This window comes from Lepus europaeus, chromosome 20, assembly GCF_033115175.1.
Source record: "Lepus europaeus isolate LE1 chromosome 20, mLepTim1.pri, whole genome shotgun sequence".
Lineage (NCBI taxonomy): Eukaryota > Metazoa > Chordata > Mammalia > Lagomorpha > Leporidae > Lepus > Lepus europaeus.
The window spans coordinates 49,303,628-49,326,558 of NC_084846.1; the positions used below are offsets into that span (position 1 = coordinate 49,303,628).

Consider the following 22,931-nt stretch of genomic DNA (forward strand, 5'->3'; position numbering starts at 1 on the left):
GCTTTGAATCCCAGCTACTCTAAGCTTCTGGTATAGCTTCCTGTTATGAACCTGGGAAGCAGTGGATAACAGCCCAAGTACTTGGGTTCCTGAGATCCAGGTGGAGTCCCTGGCCTAACCCTGGCTGTTAGGAACATTTTGGGGAGTGAACCAGTCTAAGTGGAAGATCTGTCTCTCTCTCCTTCCCTATAATTCTGCTTTACAACAAATAAATCATTTTTTAAATAAAAAATATTAACAATTTCATTATTTTTCCAATATGTTCCACTTTCCTAAAATTGCAATTTGCTAGTTTATTTTAAATATGTATTTGTTCAAAAGGCAGAAAGAGAGAGACAGAGACAGACAGACCATCTACTTGTTCATTCCTCAAACAACCACAATGGCTGGGGCCTGGCCAGGTTGAAGACAGGAGCCTTCCAGGAACTCCATCCACTCTACCTTGTGGGTGGCAGGGACACAGGCACTTAGGCCATCTTCTGCTATCACCGAGGTGCATTAGCAGGAGGCTGGATTGGAAGTGGGCAGCAGGGACTGGAAGTGGTGTTCTGATATGGAATGCTGAAGTCCCAATCAGCAATTTAACCTGCTGCACTACAATGTAGGCTTCACAATTTTATTTTTTATTTTAGGAATCTTACAAATTTTTTAAATTCATTTATTTAGGAGTCATACAGAGTGAAAAAGCTTCCATTCACCAGTTCACTTCCCAAATGCTTGCAATGGCTGGAACTGGGGTAGGCCAAAACTGAGAGTCAAGAACTCAATTCAGATGTTCCATGGTGGCAGGAACCAAAAGACTTGAGCCATCACCAGTGTCTCCTAGGGTAAGTCTGTACCAAAAATTTGAGTTAGGAGCCAGAGTCAGGTATCAAACACAGATACTCTCATATGGGATTCAAGCATCTTAACTACACACAATGCCTGCCTCCATAAATGCAATTTTAGATGGTTTAATGCACAGTTATATTTAGTAGCAGTAAGTTTTTTCTTCAGTGTTCTATATACAACACTTAAAGAAAAAAATCAATCCATAAAATATGGTTCATCAAATATTTGTTTTACCATGAGGTTAAATGCAAAATTTACTTCATTAAGTTAAGTTCATTGAGTATCTGCACTAAGATGGTATTTTTTGATGACATAGCTTAGAACAAAGTAAAACAGCACAACTGTCCCGATTATTAACCAACAAAGCTGGGTAATAAGGTAAATGCTACAACTTTAACATTTATTTAAAATAAAGACTAAAGATGGACAAAAGTTACAACTAAGTGAACTCTACGAATAAACAAAGTGTGCATTCAGCCAAGGTACAAAGTAAATGGTAATATAGTACATGAAAAGCTTGTCAATTTCTATTCCAGCTCAGTAAAAGAAGATATTTGGTCAAAGCCAAATGCTACTCATTTCAATAGCCTCACAGGGCTTTACTGCCCACATAACACCACATAAAATTATTACTATATATCACTACATTACCACACAAGAAGCCACATCCAACAAAAACAGTCCTGATTTTTTGAGGATGTGTGTATGTGTGTGCGTGCATGCAGAGGAAGGTCAGTGACATAATCCTAGACAACACATAATTATAGTATGTGCAGGCAACAATACATTTGGATTATAGAAAGCATGAGATCAAACTATGCTAAGTTTCATCTAATAAAAGAAAAAAATATAAACAGAGTGCTCAACTTCAAAACAGAAGTATTAAAAGGCTCAAGTTCACATAGAAATGTAAGCATGAAATCGTAATAATTTACAGATGAAGTCGAAAGCTTAGAGAGGAGAATGGGTCAAATTGTGGCACATTGTAAAAGAACTAACTCAATTCAGAAATACAAATGTGAGCACACCAATTGTACCTAGAGTATGGTTTGGTTTTTTTTTTGTTTGTTTGTTTGTTTTTGTTTTATTTTTTTGACAGGCAGAGTGGACAGTGAGAGAGAGAGAGACAGAGAGAAAGGTCTTCCTTTGCCGTTGGTTCACCCTCCAATGGCCGCTGCGGTTGGCGCACTGCGGCCGGCATACCACGCCGATCCGACGGCAGGAGCCAGGTGCTTCTCCTGGTCTCCCATGGGATGCAGGACCCAAGCACTTGGGCCATCCTCCACTGCACTCCCTGGCCACAGCAGAGAGCTGGCCTGGAAGGGGGGCAACCGGGATAGAATCCGGCGCCCCGACCGGGACTAGAACCCGGTGTGCCGGTGCCACAAGGCGGAGGATTAGCCTAGTGAGCCGCAGCGCCGGCCTAGAGTATGTTTTTTGTAAAGGTCAAACAGTTCTTCAGTTTCACAGTGTGAAAGAGAAAGAAAAATACACTGGTTTAGTTACTATTGTACTGTCAACAACTAGTACAATACCTGACAGCAAGTATTTCTTGAATAAATTATCAGTAAAATGACATTAAATCTATTCTAATCTTTATGTGTATAGAACACATGACCAGACGTTTCTAAAAAAAACAACAAAGAGTGAAAAAATGCCATTGAACTAGATATTTTTATTTTTATTTATTTATTTTTAAGATTTTATTTATTTATTTGAGAGGCAGAGTTAAAGACAATGAGAGGGAGAGACAGAGAGAAAGGTCTTCGTTCTGTTGGTTCACTCCCCAAATGGCCACAACGGCTGGAGCTATGTGATCCAAAGCCAGGAGCCAGGTGCTTCCTCCAGGTCTCCCATGCAGATGCAGGGGCCCAAGCACTTGGGCCATCTTCTACTGCTTTCCCAGGACATAGCAGAGAGCTGGATTGAAAGAGGGGGCAGTTGAGACTAGAACTGGCGCCCAAATGGGATGCTGGCACCGCAGGCAGAGGATTAACCTACTGCGCCACGGCGCTGGCCCCTTGAACTAGGTTTTTTGTTGTTGTTGTTGTTTTATTTAAAGATTTATTTATTTGAAAGTCAGAGTTACACAGAGAGAAGAGAAGCAGAGAGAGAGAGAGAGAGGTCTTTCATCCACTGGTTCACTCCCCAAATGGCTGCAACGGCCGGGACTTGAGTCGATCCAAAGCCAGGAGCCAGGAGTTTCCTCCGGGTCTCCCACAACAGAAGTGGATCAGAAGTGGAGTAGCTAGGGCTCGAACCAGCGCCCATTTGGGATGCCGGCACTGCAGACCAGGGCTTTAACCCTCTGTGCCATAGCACTGGCCCCTGAACTAGGTATTTTTAAACAATGGGTCACTCCAGCATGGAACTATTGATATGAATTTTAAGTTTTTAAAACTAATCAAAATATTGTAGAATGTTGTAGTTTTTCTAAAAAAAAAAAAAAACAAACAAAAAAAAAACTAATTTCTGGGCACAGTCTAAATCTTCAATTTTGCAATACTAATGAAACTGCATTTAGCAATATTTGCAAACCTCTGTTTAGTAACTACCAGACACTTAAATGATCTAACTAAAAGCAGGAAAAGGACAGCTGATTCTTTTTAGGGTGATGTATCAGAGTAATGCTAAGAATAAACTTTAGAAGCAAAGAAAATGGTATTGTCACAGAACTTTCAAACACATCATCAACATAAAAGGGGGTCCTCAAAATTTTCAGATAATTTGTACTATGGAAAAAAACTATACATGAACTTCAAAAATTTCTGCACCAAAATAAACTTATCTTTTTGTTCTATTTTGCAGGAACTTCTGGAAGTATCTTCATATTTTGTTTACAATCAGCTAACAAAGAAACAAATCTGTACTTTACTCTGATTATTCCATGCTTTCATGGAAGGATCACTTCCCAAGCTTCCATGAGAACAGCAGTTTTTGTGTGGCCAAACCTAATGTGACCCTGAGCAACTGAGTCCTGCTATCTTTTAAGATACTAATAGTACTTTCTAAATTCAACTTATAAACTGGTGTCTGCATGCTTAACTAGAAAAATAAATTATATAAAAGATGTCCACAAGAAAACCTAACTCATCACATAGATTCTATTTAAGATGCAATCATGTAACAAAAACATAATTTCTATAATATTGCTTAGGAAAGAACTCATTTTCCCCATTGACCGTAAAGCAGAGCTCTCAGTGAAATTGGACAAGACCCCCCTAAAATTTACACTAAAATGTGGCTGCTTAAAGTTCCCTAGATGGCTGGTGCCGCAGCTCACTAGGCTAATCCTCCGTCTGCAGCGCCGGCACACCGGGTTCTGGGTTCCAGTCCCGGCCGCTCCTCTTCCAGGCCAGCTCTCTGCTCTGGCCGGGGAGCGCAGTGGAGGATGGCCCAAGTCCTTGGGCCCTGCACCCACATGGGAGACCAGGAGGAAGCACCTGGCTCCTGGCTTTGGATTGGCGCAGTGCACCGGCCGTAGCAGCCATTTGGGGGGTGAACCAACACAAAAAAGAAGACCTTTCTCTCTAACTCTGCCTGTCCAAAAAAAAAAAAAAAAGTTCCCTAGAAATGCTATGCAGGGTGCCACATGTGCTACCAGAATTTGGGGTGTCATACGATTTCACCACGGGCTTATTATTAAATCCCAATATTAATAAGCCCAAGAGGGTTCTTGCCTAATATTTAAAGAATTCTAAATATCGGCACAGATAAATGAGGCAGCATGGTACATTTTAAGCTTTTATTCAGTGAGAAAGATGCATAGGAGAGTGAGAACTTTATTTAAGAGGTGAATAGGGGTTCATACCAAGCACCAGGAACCAGCCAGGTGGATGAGCATCTAGGCCAGGAAGCCTGGAGCACATGGCCCAAAGGCCATGTGCCCTGGAGGCACAGGGCTACAGCCAGCCCCCTCTTGGCAAGAGTCCAGGGAAGAAGAGAGGCACCAGGCCACACCGTGCCCCGGCTTTTAACCCATTTCCAAAGGGAAGGGGAAAGGGGAGTGGTTAATTAATCTGATTGGCTGGTGGGCACCCAGGTGTGGCCAGGTAGGGGAATGAGGGCACACTGGGGCATGGTGAAGGCGTGGTCTTTCAGTTCACAAATCTAATCAATTTTAGCCTGTATGCCTGCCTACTTTGTTAGTAAATATGAATGACACTCAAATAAAAAATGCCCAAACAATATGGAGGAAATTAGTAAAAGACTGAAATTTATTTTCTGCATCACATTAGAAAACTCATTAGTAAAAGAGCCAAGTAGGTAAAAATCAAATTATTTTTTAAGGTAGAGTGCATTACTCTGCCATGTCAGTGATATATTAGAAATATACCATTTTAAACGCTGCTCAAGTAGCAACAGATAGAAGAATTATAATGGATTCTTACAATACTTTATTATAAACAGGCAGATATTTTAAGGATTATATTGTCAAATATGAAAGAAAGAATTTATTCTACCCAGATTTTGAGATTTCATGTGAAAGAAAGCTTTAAATAATTAAATGTTAAATTATGTATTAATAAAGTGACAGATCCTTTAAGGACCAAGAAGAAGGCCTCATAATGGTGTAATAAGGTTTCAAAGTGCTATGATGTTCTTACCTGGGGCCTGAAATCACTGGGGATACTTACAGCTATTTTACGTTCCTTGGACCTGGGTTATAGTCCCATTTAACTTTCTCTTCACCCAACCTCCCAAAGCTATCTTTAGCTTTTTCAGGGCTTCACTGGATAAGCAATGGGATAACACACTGTGCATGCCCCCTTAAGGGCTTAGAGTACTGCAAGAGCACGCCAGACCCCTTGTGCATGCTGCCTGACCCTTGGGCAAATTACTTAACTTCTGAGGCCTTCACTTCCTCATCAGTGAAAAGAGGTTACTCAATATTGGGTTCTAGTGAAGATTAGTGGCTGGTATAAAAGCTCAATATATGATAACTAATTTTATTAAGAATCATCTAGCTTAAACAAGTTTCTTCTCCTTTCAATAGCAGAATCTTTTCCCTACCCACCCAAAATCTTTACAGTAACACCCCTGCATTTTAAATATGGAGAGAAGATGTGAGTTACTTACTTATTCCAAACCAATTTTTTTTTTTTTTTTTTTTTTGGACAGGCAGAGTGGACAGTGAGAGAGAGACAGAGAGAAAGGTCTTCCTTTTCCGTTGGTTCACCCCACCATGGCCGCTGCAGGGGCATGCTGCAGCCAGCACACTGTGCTGATCTGAAGCCAGGAGCCAGGCGCTTCCTCCTGGACTCCTATGCGGGTACAGGGCCCAAGGACTTGGGCCATCCTCCACTGCACTCCCGGGCCATAGCAGAGAGCTGGCCTGGAAGAGGGGCAACCGTGACAGAATCCGGCGCCCCAACCGGGACTAGAACCCGGTGTGCCGGCGCCGGCCCCAAGTCAAATGTTCAAAATCGAAAATGGAACCTAAGTCTCTTGGCTCTAAATTCATTATTTCCTAATACACTTTTTTGTCCCTTACAAACTCTTATGGAATCATTTGGAAAATAATTACCATGGAATTTGCTTGATAATTCTAGAGAAAATAGCCAGTCATAGTGTTAAGTAATAATGTAACCACATATGCTTCATTCCACCTTATCAGCAAAACAACAAATCCCAAAAGCAAAGTTATAGAATCAGTTATAGCAAGACTCTGTCAATACTCATTCAATCTTTTTTAAGTGTTTTTCTTTCAGCTCAATTTATTTGTTTATTTGAAAGGTGTAAGTGAGTGAGAGAGAGAGACAGAGAGAGAGAGAGACAGAGAGAGAGAGAATGAATTAGAATCTATTTGCTAGCTCACTCCCCAAATTCCACAAGAGCTAGAGCTGGTCCAGGGTGAAACCAGGGGGCCAGAGCATCTCAATGCAGATCCCCGACTTGTGTGGCACGATTACTTGAGCCATCACCTGCTGCCTCTTGGGGTGCATATTAGCAGGACTGGAAGCAGAGGCAGGACTTGGACACAGGTACTCCAAAGCGGCATGCGGCATGCAAGCATCCCAAGTGATGACTTAACCACTGTGCCACAAGGCCTACCCCACTCATCCAATTGTGTATTCAATACTACTATGATGAACATTTCATTACATACATAATTGGTATTAATAAAGCTAATTAAACCACAGTTCATTTATGGTTTATTCATTCTTACTTTCTTAAGCAACATATTATTATGTTATCAATAATATAAATATATGGGGGACCGGCACCTTGACGCACAGGTTAATCCTCTGCCGGCATCCCATATGGGTGCCAGTTCTAGTCCCAATTGCTCCTCTTCCATTCCAGCTCTCTGCTGTGTCCTGGGAAAGCAGTGGAAGATGGCCCAAGTCTTTGGGCCCCTGCACCCACATGAGAGACCGGGAGAAGACACCTAGCTCCTGGCTTTGGATCGGCGCAGCTCCAGCCCTTGCGGACACCTGGGGAGTGAACCAGCAGACAGAAGACCTTTCTCTCTGTCTCTCCCTCTCACTGTCTGTAACTCTCTCAAATAAATAAATAAAATCTTTTAAAAATAATATAAGTATACAGTAATTTCAGAAAACATCATCAGAAAATTAACTTTTCAGTTATGCAAAAGTTAAAATGAACTAATGGACTATTCATACAAAAGTTCTCCCCATGGCCATACTGGATAAATAAGAGGCTATTATTCTCAGTAGCTGACAGATATTTGATTTTCTCTAACACTAGGCAGCAAGTTGCAGTAATTTTTACCTTTTTGTTATGAAACACATCTAGATGTTTGGTGGGTTTCTTCACAATTCTAATTTGGTAGAGATTTTTAGACAATGACTTTGCCACATACTATGGACTCCACTAGTTTCTTTAACTTCTTATTTTTGGCAAGTCATCATTAAGATGTACCATGGTGGTAATTCATTAAAAGTGATATGCATACATAGTTAAAATTCACAAACTGCAGACACAACTTTTGTCTCTTTAGAGGGCAGAATCAACCTAACGCCAGTTGGTTTGACAATCACTCTTGACCAGTATCTGTTCAGTGATGCCTGAAGCATTAATCAGCTTACCATTATATGTGACTTTTAACATTTATGAACACAGAAAAGTACTTCTGCTCACAATGTAATTCAAGGACAATACAGACTATGGTTCCCCATAAGAAGGGTCACAACAATCAAGTTCATACAACTAAAACACTCAGAAGTAAGGATCGTCTTCTCTCTTTCCCTCTCTCACTGCATGAAAAAACAAATGAAGAAAAATGGCCAATATATTCATACTCTATTTGTTACCTTCACCAATCTAGGTCTCACAGTTTTAGACATTCTGAAAATGTGAGAGCATACACCATCACAGCATACAAGTACCATGGAAACAAAAGAAAACTCATTCCTTTGCCATTCTTTGAGCTCAGAAACCCTAGCTGATCATCAACATCAGTCTTTTTGAGAGCAATAGGACAGTTGTGTGGATTGAACATTAGATCTGGAATCTGATAACCTGCAGCCTAAATCCACTTTCCTGCTAAATTAAAGTATACAGGGGAATTTCAAAAAGTTCACAGAAATATTTAAAAGTAAGTTTATTTTGGTGCAAAAATAAACAATTGTTTTTTCCATAAGCATTTTTCAAAAACTATTTGAAGACCCTACACAGATGGTGGCTTGACATATAGTTAGCACTCAAATAAATGTTTTCTTCTACTCACAACTAGAAATACAGTATCACATAGGGGAAGTCACTGAGGTATTTGCCAACTTGCCTCCTCCTGCTATCTGCCTCAGGAACATTCACTTGAAACCAATGACAGTGTTTAAAGCTATCTACCGGGGCTGGTGCTGTGGCGCAGCAGGTAAAGCTGCCACCTGCAGTGCCAGCATCCCACGTGGGCATTGGTTCGAGTCCCGGCTGCTCCACTTCCCATCAAACCCTCTGCTGTGGCCTGGGAAAGCAGAAGATGGCCCAAGTCCTTGGGCCCCTGCACCCTCGTGGGAGACCTGGAAGAAGCTCCTGGCTCCTGGCTTTGGATCAGCGCAGCTCTGACATTTGCAGCTATCTGGGGAGTGAACCAGTAGATAGAAGACCTCTCTCTCTCTCTCTCTCTCTCTCTCTCTCTGTGTGTGTGTGTAACTCTGACTTTCAAATAAATAAATAAATCTTTTTTTTTTAAAGGTATCTGCCAAATTTCTCCCCACTAAAGTGAAACATTGAGGGGCCTACATTATGGCTCAGAGGGTTAAGTCACTGCCTGTGATGCCGGAATCCTATATAAGCAAATGCTGGGCTACTCTACTTTCTATCTAGCTCCCCAAGTGCTTGGGGCCCTGTTACCCTTGTGGGAGACCTGGATGGAGTTTCTGGCTCCTGACTTCAGCCTGGCCCAGCCCCAAGTAGCTATCTGGGGAGTGAACTAGTGAATGCAAGCACTCTCCCTCTCTTTCTCTCTGTTTCTCACTCTGCCTTTCAAACAAACAAAATAAATCTTTTAAAAAAATGAAATACCAGAAAACTATTTTTCAAAAATTTGTTCATAATATAAGTAAAATCCTCACATTTTTCACAATTATTAGTAATCTATTATGATGTTCTTTGCAAAATAAGCACAAATGCTTATAAAATGGCTGGATGATGAGTGAAGCCCTGGGTACTTCTAAGGGTCCAGATGAGGGATGGCAGGAAAGACAGGGGTTCCTGGCTCTTCCATCAGTTCCCAAGGCTTTCTACATCAACATATGGGTGAGAGTCTCATTCCCCCTGTTTACTCCTGGCAAACTACCTATAGACCACAGTAAGTTAAAGCTCAAACTCTTGATAAAATGAATAGTATAGGACAGAAAGAAGGTCAGTGATTTGGTTTCTTAGACATTTAGTAAGATAACAAAATGATATGCTGAAGATAAAAGATAACAGAGCCTGTCACAGACCCAGGGCAGGTGCTGCAGAAAAGTCTATTTTGGGAAGTCTCAGATCTGGAAAAGAGACCAAACTAAATTTAATAGCTAAGTGATTAGTATATACTCCCTGGAAGATTATCAGCTATATTTGAATGTTTTAGAAATACTTTTCAGAATATTTTAAAATTTCAGCCTTAAGGAAAACCCTTTCCTATTAATCATTTGTTGAACACTATCATTTATTTCCATGTTATTCAGTGCCATGGATCCCAGTTACTCCTTTGTCTTCTTAATTACATATAGTCCATGTAACCACAAAAACATAAATAAATAAAAGCCACAAAGATGCCATTATCCTTCAACATTTTCCCAATGTACAAATTCAACTTTGTATTAAGTCCCTGCAGATTTGTACACTGTAATGAATGAAATGTCCTTCTGTAAAAAGTACTGCAAATAAAGAAAGGATTTTCACTATAATATACACACACAAAACCTGACAGAGTTAACAACTGATTAAAGGAGCTTTTATTCACCTTAGTTACTTAACATTTAATATGCCTAGAGTAATAGTTATTTGAAAGGAATATACTCCTTGAATATAAGTTGACTGACTAAATAACTTTATAAATTCACTTATCTGTTTTGCTACCTACTCATTGATTGGAAATTTTATGTACCATGCAATAACTGGTGGGAAATATTAGATCCATGAATAATGGACACTGTGGCTATTTAGAGCAGTTCTCAGAGGTTGAAAATGTTTCCCAAAAATCGGTATTTGAAATCTGTTATTTTATGGAAAGCTAAAACTTCTATGCATTTTCACTATACCACAGGGAAGCTTTGAAGCAAGTTACTACAAGCACTCCAAGTAAATTAATTTTAAAGAGAGGGAGGCCTTATTTTCTAAGAATATCATCCTGAGAATAAACTTTATAGGAAGAGAATGTCTGAGTTATCTGAAAACAGTAAGACCAAAAAGTTACTAATTTTTTTTGTGTTCCATAAACAGCATAGCAAAGGTTCAAAAAGAGAAATGTAAGCAAAGACTGAAAAATTGAAAGCAAACAAACTGATTAAAACCTATAGACATACACAGATTAATGCAGTTATTCAACATTATATGCTTGCTGGTTTGGTATTATCTTTTAAAACAGAAACATAACCTCTCTGTATAAAACAATGAGGTTCTCAAGATAACATGAAAAATTCTAATCAAATTTCACTCTAGCATTAGCAATCTGTTAAGAGTATTAGGCTTAAATAAATCTGATATGTTAAAATCAGGAACTAACACATGCTATTTCTCATAGCAGGCATTATATAAATTATAAGCTCTTCCATGTTTCTGTTACTAGATTTGGTATACTTAAAAATAAGCAGCATTCTCCATTCACAGCACTTAAATGCAACTGTTTTTACATCTTTGAGAATTTATAATTCATCTTAATGAAATAAAAAAACAAAAGAGAATTTGCATTTGCTACTTACAAAGTAAAATTCTGAGTATTTCTGTGTTTATACCCATGGGTTTTGCCCTATAAGGTTTCTGATAGAAGCAACTTTATTATATTCTCTGTTAGTTGTTACTAATGATTTTAGCATAAAGATCATTAATTTTACCATTATCATCCTGCTCTATTCTCATTTGAGTTCTATTTATCTCAAAGGTAGACTTTATGTATTACCATTACAAAAAATAACTATTTGCATAATACTTTATGATTTTACATCTATTACAAACACATCACAGGGAGTCTGAGGATGCATTCAGCAGCTTGTCATTCACCACTTCAAGACCCTTCAGAACCAAACAAGGGGGAGGGTGACATTTCACTAATGGCAGAAGTACAGAAATGAATATAAATAACAAACCTTGAAGTTTTAATAGTACAAAAGAAAAAATACAAACAGAAAGAGGAGGATCCATCAGCATAAACAATGGTTTCGATCTGTAAAGCTCCATGCCCTTTATTCAGAGCAAGGTGTTTTATGCATCTTGAGTTAATTGCAATCATTTAAATTATCTAAAACTCTGCTACAGAAATAAAGGGAATTCCTACCTTTTTGCTGCACTTATACATTAATATCATGACAGCATTAAAGTTGATTGTTCCTATTTGGAGAATTCAGCTCTCCCTCAGCTTTGTGAAATAATCTGAATATCAATTCTTTATTATTCTAGCCTTAACCCAATAAATACACACACTAAGAATGTTTAAGGAAATAATGGTGATATGCATTTGCTAATTATGTCGTTCTGTAATTTCTTCTCAGTAAAAGAAGTACAAAGAAAACTGTCCAAAGCTTCTATATTTTCTTCCATAACCATGACACCAAACAAAATGCTAAAATAGTGAATGCTCAGTTGTGTCACCTCTAGCTGAAACGTCTATAGCACTTGAAGCTTTTTGTAAACAATATGCTTGTATACTGAACACACATCCATTGAACCACCAAGGACTTAATTTTTAAAAATGTAGTTTCAAATGCAGTGTAACACCACCATCTTACACACACACACACACACACAGAAATGTGCAGGAAAGGAAGAAGGCTGAGAGCAGAGGAGAAATGGAGCACGTTGTTGTTTTTCATTCATGCAGTATAGTGATGTCAGTGTCTGCAGCAGCAGTGGAAGCGGCAGAAGCCTTGACCAGGGTGGGCTAAATTTCACTAAAATCAGGATCTTGCAGAATTCAAAACAAACTGAATAGATAATCATCTGAAAAAATCCAATAAGCCCTTGGTATGGGTTTTAATGGCTAAGTAGAATAGATTAGTTGTATAGTTTTAATGCAGGGGAGAAGGAGGAGGGATAGAGAAGTAACCTAGGGGTAATGTAATCAGGGAACTGAGGGCTCAAGAGCCTGCATTTAAAATCACGTCAATGCAAGAAACTGACAAAACCACCTGGTGTTAAAAACAGCAGAAAAACATCTCCAACAGAGAAAGCCCTTCCATTCCCAACACAAGCTCTCTGATGCTGCAAATCTAATGCACAACCAGACTCAGAAAAGTGTTTTCATCATGATTGCGTTAAAATTGCATTAAACACGGATGTGCCATACTACAACAAAGAAGATAGTTTAAGCCTGATCACAAATTTCATTAAAACTACTTGATGATGGAGCATGTAATTTCTAAGCAATTAAGGCTTTTGAAGGATGCAGAAAAAACAAGTTGTACTATTATCTGCTGTAAGATGTTCGTGTTTATCAACAAAAGGGGAGGAGATCCTAGTTGGCCATTATATTGTTGTAGCAATTGCTGAAACTTCTCTTGCTGTGCCCACAAAAACATTTCATCCACAATTTGCAAGGTTTATTTTATGCCTGATACTTTAGTCCCTACAAGAAAATCCCAAAACCCAATACATGCGCTATGGAAGCTAAATCACTAAAAAATTTATGAAACTGCTGCCTTTTTTTAATCTCTAATTTAATGTAGCTCAAGAAAACGTGCAAGGGAGTTGCATATGGCATTAATCTGTTAGAAAATGGTGGCCTTTTCTATAAAATACAGCCAAAGATGTGTGTTCAGTTGTGGTCATTATTAGGGCGATCACGTTGTTTTCATTCATTCATTCAGGATTTGCTGGAGGATGTCAGTTTCTGCAGCAGCTGGCTTGACCTGGGGGAGGAGTGGGGGAGCAAATTCCTCCCGGTGCATACAGATTACAGGATGTGATTCTTGGTGCTCAAGTACTCATCCCATCGCACTACATCCTACTCTCTGGTTCACTACCAAGTGGTCTAAAAACAAGTGCCTTTGCAACATGCCAATTACAAATCTGAAATATTAAAACAAGACCACCAAAACGACAGTCTTTCATAAGGCAGACAATCACTTTCACCAACTTTAACACCTTCATCAAGAAAACTCCATTTAAAAAATTCCACCTACCACACAAACACTGCACAGAGCTTGACAATGTTTCCCTTCCAAGCAGAGATCTTTCCACTTAGTATGATCTGTTCCCTCCACAATGCAGCTGCAGCAGCAGCAGCAGCAGCAGCAGCAGCTGTAGCTGTAGCTCTAGGCTGATATCGAAATAATATTAGCTACCGCACTCTCCCTTATGAGCTTTAAGTCCGTGTTTTGGCTTATCTTCCTTTTCTCCCCCAGGACTCACCTAGATCATGCGCTGGGTCCCTAGACGTAAACAAAAACCAAACCAAAACAGAAAACATTCAGGGAAACCCACAGCATCCACCAGGTCACCATCACCTTTGACACCAACAAAAAAGAAACTTGAGATCCTTTAGCAGTACAACCCAACTGCTAAGTGAACTTAAAAATGCGAAGAAAAAGTGAACATACTCCACAAATAGGTTTTCATAAATTAACCATGAAAATCATGGTTGGGCATACACTGCTTCTAGTGTAGTACCGCTCTGATGCATGACTATATAAAGTAGAGGCGAGAGGGAGACCAGGGAGGGGAGGAAAAAAAAAAAAAACCACACACACACACACAACCAACCCTATGCACTTCAGTTGCACACTGAAAACTAACCCCTCACCACTTCCAGCAGGCACCCTTACATCCCATGGCACGCCATCAGCCCTCCAGAGAAGAAAGGGGACCGATCTGGGAGTTACAGGCACGTTAGCAACTTTGGAGGCAAGCACAAAGAGGCTGCGGATCACCGCCACCACCTTATCCGCTGCTCCGAGTTTGTGTGCGTGCCCGAGTGCTTCGCCCCGCTCCTCCTCCCCCGGCCACCCACAGCACGCACACGAGTGAGCTCGCAGCGCTTCCACTCAAAGACCTTTCCACGCCGGCGAGAGATGCCACATAAAACCCGAGGGGTCTGCAGGAGGGTCAGATCAAAGTTGCTTCTCAGTTCGCCGCTCCGAGCCCCGCAGCGACCGCAGCGGGCTGAGATTCCCAAAGCCACGTTCACACCTTCGATAGTGCACTAGCAAAGACAAGCCCGCAGAGGCTGGAGTTTCCACAGAGGGCACCGTCGGGGAGACGCAGCCCGGGAGGACGGGAGGGTTGGGCTCGCTACCTCTGCACACGGGCGAGCCGGGGCTCCGTCTCTCAGGTGAGCTGCTCCTCCGCTGGCTCTCAGGGGACCGTCTCGGGCGGCCCTTGGCCCGCGGCGCCTGCTCGGCCGGCGGCGGCGTCGGGCTGGGCGGGCTGGGGCCGCGGGCCGCGGCGGGCCCCGGGAGGCTGCCCAGCGAGGCGGCGGAGGCGGCGGCGGGCGGGCGCGTGGGACTGTGCTGGCTGCCCCGCAGCAGCTGGTAGGGCACCGTGGCGCGGATGGGCTGCAGCAGCCGGCCGCCTCCCGCAGCAGGGGCGCAGCCCCCGCCTCCGCCGCCCGCACCGCTCCCGCTCCCGGCGGCGGCGGCGGCGGGCGGGGAGCCCGCGGCGCTGCGCCGCATCCTCTGCGGCGGGGGATGAGGGGTCTGAGAGGAACTGGAGGAGGAGGCGGCAGTGGACATGGTGGCTCGGCGGGCCGACCCCGAGGCGCGCGAGCGTGTGGGAGCCGGCGCGATGGTGCGTGCGGGTGTGTAAGGGGGAGGGGCGGCGGCCGCGAGGGGGCGGAGCTCCGGGCTCCCCCTTCCCAGCGCGCACCCCCGCCGCCGCGGCGAGGGGGGAGGGGAAGGCTGCGAAAACAAACGTCCAACGGCCCCAACCGCCCGGCCCGGCCCGGCGTGGCGGTCACGGCCGGGGCCGCGCGGGGCTCGGAGCCGCTGCCGCCGCGCCAGACATCGCGCTGACAGGGCGGCCGTCCGCTTCACGCAGCCCCGGGGGCGGCCCGCAGCCTTCTCCTCAGCCCTCGCGGGGCTGCACGCGCGGGAAAACCCGGCAGCTGAAGGGAGGGCCGGGACCCCGGCTCCTGGGACCCGGCTGTAGGGAAGGGGGCCTCGAGGTGCCCGGCGCTCCGCGGAGTCTCAGGCGCCGCCGTCACCGCCGCCGCCTCTAGGCGCTCCTCACTCGGAATGGCAACTAATCCCCTCATCCGCACTCCGCCCCCGGCACCGCCCCCAGGCGCCCGGGACCCGGCCGCTGCCGCAGCGAGCACCCCTATTGGCTCTGCCGCTCTCCCTCAGCACCCCAGTGATTGGCCTTGGGATACGAGTGAAAGTGTGCCTTACCAATGACAGCATTGACTCCTGCTCTAGGGGCGGGGCCTGGGGGAGGGAGGGTGGGGAGGGGGCTGTACGCGTAGGAGGGGCGTTAAGAGTTGACAGCCTTTGAGGTGAGGGCGAGACTCGGAAAGTGGGTCCAAGTGTGTGTCCTGCGCGTGCCCGGACGCCCATGCACGTGCACACGCCCCGGGCCGTGTGTGCCACTGAAGGCAGAGGACACTTAAGGCAAAGTTAGGTTGCAAGTACACCTGCATCCGCTGGGATGTTTTAGAGTTAGAAGCACAAGAACTGATCCCTTCCCCTCTAATTTTCGTAATCTTGAGTTATCGTAGCTAGGAGCCATATTTGTGAGGGGAACTTCAGCTAATAGCAGTGTCTGGACGCTGAACAAAGGGCGCCCGTGCCTCTACAGGCTGTCCTAAAGTTTGTAGTTAGCCGTGAGAAGACCAACTCTTCCAAGGCAGTAAGGCTGAATTGCCGAGGCCAACACGGGTATGCACGCCTCTGCATCACCAGGTAGATGTGTTAACGGAGGGCACCCCGCAGCCTCTCCCCAAGGGGCCGACCTGGAATAAATACCTGGCATAGCCTAACAATCCATGGTGCTGATTTTTTTTTTTTTCATTCTGCAGTGAAATTGAGGGGTTACACAGATTTTACATGACTATCAAAACCTTAAGTTTACCCCCACAAGAATCAGGAATTTAAACCTTAAGCAAGAAAGTTTAAGGATCTGTATCAGAGAGCTGCCATTCACTTCCACGAGGTTAATAAAAAGAGAAGCAGGGTGGTCTAACTGGTATCTGCCCACACTGACAAGCTTCCTCTGATTTCATGGCGCTGTGTGCACGGCTCAGTTTCACTTACAAGAGCCATCCCTCCACTGCCTTGAGCTCACAGGCAAGAAGGCACACTAGGTTCTGCAAAGTTGGTGAGACCCAATACACAAAATAAAAATTTACCCTATGAAGACTGATGATAGTCCCTGCCTTTATCGCATATTGGAATAATAGGTCACATTGACTGAGCGTTCACCACCTGCCAGCAATTGTTCTAAGAACATTGTGTGTATTAACTCATACAGTCCTCAACTCACCCACAAGGCAGATACTACCATTATCCCCATTGTGTGCCCAGTTGAGGCACAAAGAAGCTAAATGTCTTTGCCTAAGAACGTAATTATCACTGACTTGCTCAGGAGTCAGCAAGCTCTCTGGTCACTACTGGAAGTTGTAGAGTTCATGAGCAGCAGAGTGTTTACAGTAATCCAAAACTATCGTCTGTGTAAGTTCTCGTTAGTTCAAAAGACATTTTGCAATTGAAGATAGCCCATCATTTCTTTTTACTTTTCAGAATAATATATATTTTAATTATAAATAAAGTAAAAACTTTGCTCTTTGAAGTTTGATATAATTGACCCAATGTGTCATTTTTCGATCCAAGAATCAGAGACTCCTCATAATTAAGAAATTCCTCTGTCAGTAAAACAAAAGTATAAATGGTTTCTTTCCAGTGACTGCAAGAACAAAAAAATTGGACAGGTTAAAAATAAGTAAGGTTTCAAAAGTGCTGGTTAATTTCTACATTGTGGATTTGATTACAGCATGTTTGCATTATGTAAATGTCATGTCTGGTCACTCCTAAGTATAAGTATGGAACAATCCCAACTCCTTAGATTATAATAATTCTAAATGTATGCTAAGCCACAGTCACAATGATCAATACTTCATTTGGATCTAAAACAACACCCACCCCTAGCCATATTTCAAAGACTTTCTGTGGTTGTTCAAATTTACCATAGCCAACTTAAATCACATATCTAAAGCAAATCTAAATGGCCCACACAGATAATTAGTATGATCTTAAAATACTATTTACAGTTACTGGTAGTTTGGAGGTTCAATCACTTTCTTTTTCCTAAAAAAACCTTTAGTCTCATAAGTACCGATCTTCATCCTTAAGGAATTCAGGCTTCAGACAAATCAAAAGTGGGCTCAAATAAGCTATACTTAATACTTTTTACTTAAAGTGTCCATTTTTTTAATTCCTGATAGTATTTTATTCTTATTTAGGATGGTGGTAGGCTCTAAGGATATGCAGAAGCTTTGGTAAAACACTCTACACCCACTCTGGGCTACTGTGCTAGCTATGGATAGATAGACCCAATGCAGAATTTCTCTACTTTGTTGACCATACATGTAACAATCCTAAAAAAGCCTATACAAGGCTTGATATTAGTAATGATCTCTTTACCATGTTTTCCTGATAGAAGAAGACAAACCTGAAATCACTACTAGTTGGCATAGGATATACCTCTGTTCAGTAGCCCCAGGCAGGCCTTGGCTATGGGATAAGAATCACCACTAGCTAATCAGAGACAAGATTCTGTTACACTTACTTCTTAGTTCAAATATCTAATAGGCCATATTTTGGGTTAAATTAAAACTTAGAATCATTAGGTACATTTGATTAACATGAAGCCCCATGTGGAGAAATTATGGAGCCTAGAGAGCTACTGAAACCTTTCTCTTCCAGTTCCAGCCAGGTTTGCCAGGTCTGAATATCCAGGGCCCATCCAAATCTGAGCTGCAGTCCAGGCTGTCAGTATTAGCAATGAGTCATAGCTGGGAGAGAACATGAAACAGATCTGCACTGATGTTCATCTTAAGCTGATTAAGTTCTCTGGTAGGTGGATTCCTAATAGCAATAACCACCACAACAACAAAGTCCTGCCTGAATAGTCCCTGCCAGATGCTTAAAGCCAAACTCTTTACTGCTGATGGCAGCCTGTGTGCATCGTGTACAAGGTGTTCCCTCTGCCTGAAAAGTTCTTGCCCTCAATATCCATGTGGCTCCCTCGTTTCTACCACATATTTATTCAGATATCACCAGCTCCATGATGAACCTTCTTTTTTTTTTTTTTTTTTTTTAAGATTTATCTATTTATTTGGGAGGCTGAGTTACAGAGAGGCAGAGACAGAGGCAGAGAGAGGTCTTCATCTGCTGGCTCACCCACAAATGGTCACAACGGCCAGAGCTGGGCTGATCCAAAGCCAGGAGCCAGGAGCTTCTTCCAGGACTCCCACACCGGTACAGGGGCCCAAGGTCCTGGGCGATCCTACACTACTTTCCTAGGCCACAGCAGAGAGCTAGATCAGAAGTGGAGCAGCCAGGTCTGGATCCTATTCACAAATCGGATGCCGGCACTGCAGGGGGCAGCCTCACCCACTATGCCACACGTGGGCCCCATGGCCCTTCTTAAAACTGCAAGTACCCCTAGGATTTCTTTACTCTCTATGTCACTTTATTTTTTCCTATCACCATCCAATTTATGCTATATAATAATTTTTGTTGGATCTAGGATATAAGAGCTATGAAGGCAAGACTTTTTATTAATTTTATTACTGATATATCTCATGACAAACAATATTTGTTCAATGGTGTTGAAGGAATAGCAAAGTTTAGCCAAGGCTTGTCTTATGAACTAAAAATTGTACCTTTCATCAGAAAAAAACAGTAGTATAAGAACAGGTGTATCTCTGTCGCAAAATCATAACCACAGAGTAGAAAAATATTCTATGTGGTTACTATAAACCATAAAGATGTGTGCATTGGAGCTGGCATTCAAAAAGGAAGAATAACTTGTAGTATGGTCCTTGTACCCTTGTACGGGTGAAGTGAAAAATAATAATCTTGGTGGTTCTTGGTGGTGCTCATTAGAGGTTGAAAATGGAAAATGAATTGGTAATGGAGAAAAGGCAGTTGAAATTTACAGAAAAAAAGGCCTAAAATTGACAGAGAAGGACAGTTAGGGAGTGACACCTGCTGATTGGTAGCTTGTCCTGTTTCACTGTTGCATCCAGCCAGCTATTCTCAAGAAGACTGTCTAAAGGAATTGAAAAATAAGCTCATTTGATTTGGTAGAAATAGCCATCACATATAAATAATGAGAACTGTACTTTGTTGCTAAAAGAAGTTCAGAAGAAGCAATAGAAATAGGAGATATTTTATTTTTAACTGGTAAGGTCATCAGAAGAGTAAGTATACAGCTGTTCTACGAGAATAGAAAACCATGATGAGGACCACTGGTTTTTCAGTTTCCTTATTCTCCACAACAACTCTGGTTGCCAACCATGATGCTGGTTGTACATGCTCTAAGCTGATACATCAGTGGACTTTTGTAGTGAACTAAAAGACTATCTTGTGGGAAACCAGCACACTCCCAGGTTAAAACTTGGGAACTAAAAAAAATGTAAATATTCAAAGCCTTTCCATGCTGTGACATTCCATTTGTTTTAGTCCCAAACATACTGTTCACAATATATGAAAACAACAGAACAACAGTAGATCTATGAAGGGAATATGTTTGATTATAGTCATCTTATTTTTTAAACAAAAGTATAAAATGATAGAAATGTATCTAAAGTTAATTTATTCCTATGTGGCTTAATCCTGTTTAATTACATGAGTAAATGTGTTGAGGAACTGTTGGGGTACAAGTTCATCAGCAGTACTTGACTAGACAAGTTTCTTTGTATTATTTTCAACTTTCTGTAGCTCACAATTTTCAGAGAGCCATACTCAGCCTCTTATTGAAAAGGTTCATATTAATGCATGTAATGAGCCTAGATGAGGGTATAGTAGCAACAATACTAGCATCAAGCCATAGTTTACTGTTCATCAAGTTACTTATTAAATGTCTTCAAAGTGTCAGATACCGTCCTACACTTTGTAAGGCATACTTGTTATCGCCCTTTGGTAAAAAAAAAAAAAAAAAGTAAAAAGATATGCCTGCAAATAAAGCATAAAACCATGTCTAAATGTGCATCTTCCATAAAACATAAAAGAGATGCTAATAAAGTATTACAGAAATGATGGGAGGGAAGGCTCCCTTTTGAGAACTGGTTCCAGGAAGAAAATATCTGCGAGGGGACAGCTGAAGAGTCTGCTGTGGCTGATAGTCCTGGTCTGTTGCTAACAGGTCAAGGAGGGTCTTGGTTGCCAGACAAGGATTGTCCTTTGTTAAGTGTACCAGTCAAGAGCTGTTGAAGGTTCTTGAACAGGTTGTGGGGAGGGACATGAGTGGAGCTGTGCATTATGAAGATTAATACAAGACATGAATACAACATGGGTAGAAGGCTGAAGAGTGGAAGATAATTGAGGAGGCCTTGAGAACAGTCCACATGAGCTTAGGTAACATGAATTTGAGGGAGAACAAGGGGCATGACAGAAAGGAAAGGGTGTAAATGGCATTCCTTCTGAGCTGATGGTTATATGGGCCTTCCAAGCAGGAGGTCAGATGATTTGGAAATTTCCAGCTTGGATGCCTGAGAAGACAATCATGGCTCCAACAAGAATAGGACACCCAAGAGGAAGATTAGGTTTGGGCAAAAATGCTAAGTTCAGATGGATATGAAAGAACCAGAGGATATTCAAGTACAGGCAATTTTCAAAAGATAGTAAAGTTGAGAAGAGAGATGGGTTTGAGGATTATCCATGAACATATGGTAGTTGAAGCCATGGGTACATATGAGGCTGGCAAAGGAAAAAAGCATGGAAATAAAGAAAGAGAGCCAAGGACAAAATTTTGGAAAATTATACACTAGTAGGGGAGGGAAGAGTCAAAATACATTAAAAAAAAAAAAGGCAAAAGAAAAGTAGAAAAGAAGGCAGAAGAGAGAGAATTCAGGATCTCAGCTGATAAGTTTAGTAGATGCTTTCTGGGGTATCAAGCAAGCTAAGGTCCCACTTCTCTGAGAACTAATCCTCCTCAAACACAGAGGGCATGGGCTTGGTAGCTATAGTTGTACAAATTATTCTTGTTCCTCTGACCAACGGTTGATTTGACCTGGGTTTGTCAATTTACTTAAATTGACCAATCAAATTTTCTCCCCTATGAATTTGGAATTAAGACATAACATGTTATTCTATGAAGGGCCTGAACTAAGTGAACTCAAGTCTGGGGTGGTCACCATCAGTCAAGGCACAGAGAAGCAGAAGAAACTTGCCTTCTGATATAAAAGAATGAATTGAGTTGCAAAAAGGAAAAATGAGACCAGGTGACCAGAAAGAAGGAAAGAAGTCGAGAGTAAGTTCATTTTCACATGATGACCGTTTTATGTCTTATCCATTGTCCTCCATCCTCCAAAACCACCCCCAGTCTTGTCCCACACCTAGTGATACTACAGCAATATATTCCCACCATCTGATGATCTATGAATCTTCCAGAATTTGGCTCCAGTTCTCCTTCTTATACAAGTGATAAGTATTCTCATCAAAAGCCAGTCACTCTATTGTGGTTTAAATTTCTTCCCTAATTACCTTCTATGCAAGTACATTTCTTTAAGTATTCCTTTCCCCTTCTTAGTCATCAAATTCCCAATTATTTCTAATAATGTATGAACATGCTCCCATGCAAAGTTTTTAAAAAATGAAGATTCTTATGCCACCTCTTTCTATCTGCAGTCTGAATAAACTGACACATCACACCAAAACTTCTTGAGAAAAACATGTTACTTCTGATTCCCTCTTCAACCTACTCAAATGTAGCTTCCACCCATACCCTGCTACAGAAAAGTGATAATCATTGTCAACAGCATTTATATTGCTAGGTCAAGTGGATATCCCTAGGACCTCATCCTAATCCAATTTTTAGCAGTTTTCCACACAACTGGCCAGGCTCAACCTCTCAAGAAAAAATCTCTTTTATTAGAGTTAGAGCATTGCACCTGCCTGTTCTCCACTTCTGTATCCACTGGTACTCATGTCTGTAAGGGGCTCTTCTTCCTCCAGTCCCCTCTGATAATTGGTTTCTGTTCTCTGCTTTCTCCTCTATAAACTCATCTTCTTAGTAATCTTGGCCATTGTCGTGGCTTTTCAATTAACCTCTCCAGCCTGACATTTCCTCCAAATTCTGCATTCACATATCCAGCTGCCAACTGGACAAGCCAAGTCTCCATGAATATCTAAAATGAATGCATTCAAAATGGAACTAAACCCTAATATCTGTTTCCCGCTTTCTTGCCCACCCCTAAATTCTGTCTTGATTTTTTCTCATTTCAATAAATGGCATCACCATCTATCCAGTTATTCCAAATGAGAAACCTGGGCAAT

General features: G+C 42.0%; 1 protein-coding gene across 2 annotated transcripts in view; it reads right to left on the reverse strand.

The window, feature by feature from the left end:
• Window positions 1-15,201, reverse strand: part of GLCCI1 (glucocorticoid induced 1) — a 107,879-nt gene extending 92,678 nt beyond the window's left edge. For both annotated transcript variants that reach the window (XM_062178305.1, XM_062178304.1), the window contains exon 1: window positions 14,732-15,201. In XM_062178305.1, coding sequence (XP_062034289.1) covers window positions 14,732-15,167 — 436 coding nt within the window. In that variant the 5' untranslated portion in view covers window positions 15,168-15,201. The remainder of the gene's footprint in view (window positions 1-14,731) is intronic.
• Window positions 15,202-22,931: the final 7,730 nt, after the last annotated feature.